Source organism: Geospiza fortis, unplaced genomic scaffold (genome assembly GCF_000277835.1).
Source record: "Geospiza fortis unplaced genomic scaffold, GeoFor_1.0 scaffold114, whole genome shotgun sequence".
In the NCBI taxonomy this organism is placed as follows: domain Eukaryota; kingdom Metazoa; phylum Chordata; class Aves; order Passeriformes; family Thraupidae; genus Geospiza; species Geospiza fortis.
Genome location: NW_005054383.1, coordinates 1,460,659 through 1,462,565, shown reverse-complemented (window position 1 = coordinate 1,462,565; position 1,907 = coordinate 1,460,659). Strand labels below are relative to the sequence as shown.

At 66.0% G+C, this 1,907-nt stretch overlaps 1 protein-coding gene across 1 annotated transcript in view; it reads right to left on the bottom strand.

The window, feature by feature from the left end:
* PPL (periplakin) overlaps positions 1–740 on the bottom strand; it is a 26,690-nt gene extending 25,950 nt beyond the window's left edge. The window contains exon 1 of the mRNA XM_031060430.1: positions 683–740. Coding sequence (XP_030916290.1) covers positions 683–740 — 58 coding nt within the window. The remainder of the gene's footprint in view (positions 1–682) is intronic.
* Positions 741–1,907: the final 1,167 nt, after the last annotated feature.

The following is a 1,907-nucleotide window of genomic DNA, read 5'->3' as shown; positions in this document are numbered from 1 at the left end:
GTGTTGCTCTGTTTTCCGGGCGGCAGAGCGGGGCGGGAGCCGCCTGGGAGCCCGGCAGTGCCTGGAGCAGGGGACGGGGCAGCAGCTCCTCGCTGCTTCTTCGCAATCCTCCTCCAGCAAGTTGTTCAACCGGTCGGGCACCGGCTTCCCCATCTTGATGGTGGGGCTGTTTCCACACGGTGGGAGTGTTCCCTGGATTCGCAGATGTTTGTAAACTCCAAGGCAGGAATTAACAAATTGGGGCTAATAAGCACAGCTCTCCCCGAGGTGTGCGCGGACAGCCGGGGCGCAGGAAGGGAGGGAGGGAGGGAGGGTGGCCCCGGGCACAGCCCTGCGCTGCTTCCTCAGCCACCACCAGCCAGAAAAACAGAGGTTCCAGCCTGGCCCGCAGCCTCCGGAGGTGCTCTGGCACCTGCCCAGGGCGCTGGGCTGCAGGCAGGGAGGAGGAGGAGGAGGAGGAGGGAAGCGCCTTCCTTCCTGCTGCGATCCCCGGCGGATGGAGAGAGCTCGGGGTACCCCGGGCTGGAGCGCAGCGTGGGGACCCGGGCACAGCCCCACGGTGGGGCACAGGGCAGTCTGTCTGCTCCTGCTCCACAGCACCCTGACAGTGCTGTGACGGTGCAGCTCTGTCTCCCCGCGGTGTCCCGAGCTGCCATCCCATCCCTGCTGAGGGGTTTCTCACTTTCGAGCCGCCCGCTGATCCCCCGAAGCTCAGAAATGCGCCGGGGCATTGGCACCATCCTTACCCGGGGGAGCCGCGGTCCCCGGGGAGGTGCGGAGCCTCCGAGGGCTCGGTGCCAGCCCCGTGTGCCCCTGCCCGCCCTCCCCGGGGCAGGATGGGCAGCACGGCGTGCCCGGGGCTCCGCGAGCCTGGGCGGCCCTGCCGAGCCAGCCGGGGGAGCCTTCCCGGGGCTGCAGCCTCAGCAGTGCCCGGGGCCAGGGCAGCCAGGGATCCCCTGCTCGGGAAATGTCGGCGCCTTCTGGGCTGCCTGGTCCCTCTCTGGGTGCTCGGAGGCCCCTCAGCCCCTGCAGCAGCTCCCCTTCCTTCCCAAAGGAGGAATTTGGGAGGGGGCGGCTGCTCGGGCTCCGCCAGCCGGGACTGGTGCCGATGGAGAGGAACGGAAGGGGATGAACAAGCCACGGGGTGGGATCGTGAATCCCTGAATCGCTCACAATCCTGGAGCGCTCCACATGCTCCGGAGCCCCTGCAGCTCCTCTGGGAAACACAGGGCACGTTTCTGAATTAACCCCAACATCCACCTCTGTGGAAAAACATCGCGGTGCAGGCAGGGGCTGGGGACTGTGCAACGTCCAGCCCAGAGAGGCTGAGCCTTCCTGCGCAGGGATTTTTACACCTTTTCCCTTTTATCAGCGACCTTTCACAGGGCGCATTCGACACCTTGCTTTTCTTTCTTTTTTTTTTTCAACCAACCAGTACAAGCGAAACGCGTCCCCACCCCGTCAGAGGGAGCCGAGGAAACAACGATGGACCGAATCCTTGGTCCGGAGGGAGCAGGGGCGAAGGTGGAGAACAACCAGACCATTTTCCCCTAAGATCTGACGCAGCACACACCTGGGAAGGGAAGGAACCTGCTCGCCGGAGCGGCTGCGATGGGAGGGGAGCTGGGAGAGACAACCCCGGTGCCCACAGCCGGCGCAGGAGATGGACCCAGCTCGGGGAGGAGCCGACACCTCACGGGGGGAGCAAACCCCGCAGTTCCCACACGGCTCTCAGGGGCTCCACCAGCACTCAGAGGGTGCCCGCACCTCGAGGGTGTGGGAGCACTTCAGGGTTCCTCACCTCGGGAATGCCCACGCCTCGGGGGTGCCCACACTTAAGGGTGCCCACCCCTCGGTGGTGCCCCCATCTCCGGGGGTACCCACTCCTGGGGAGGTGCCGACACTTC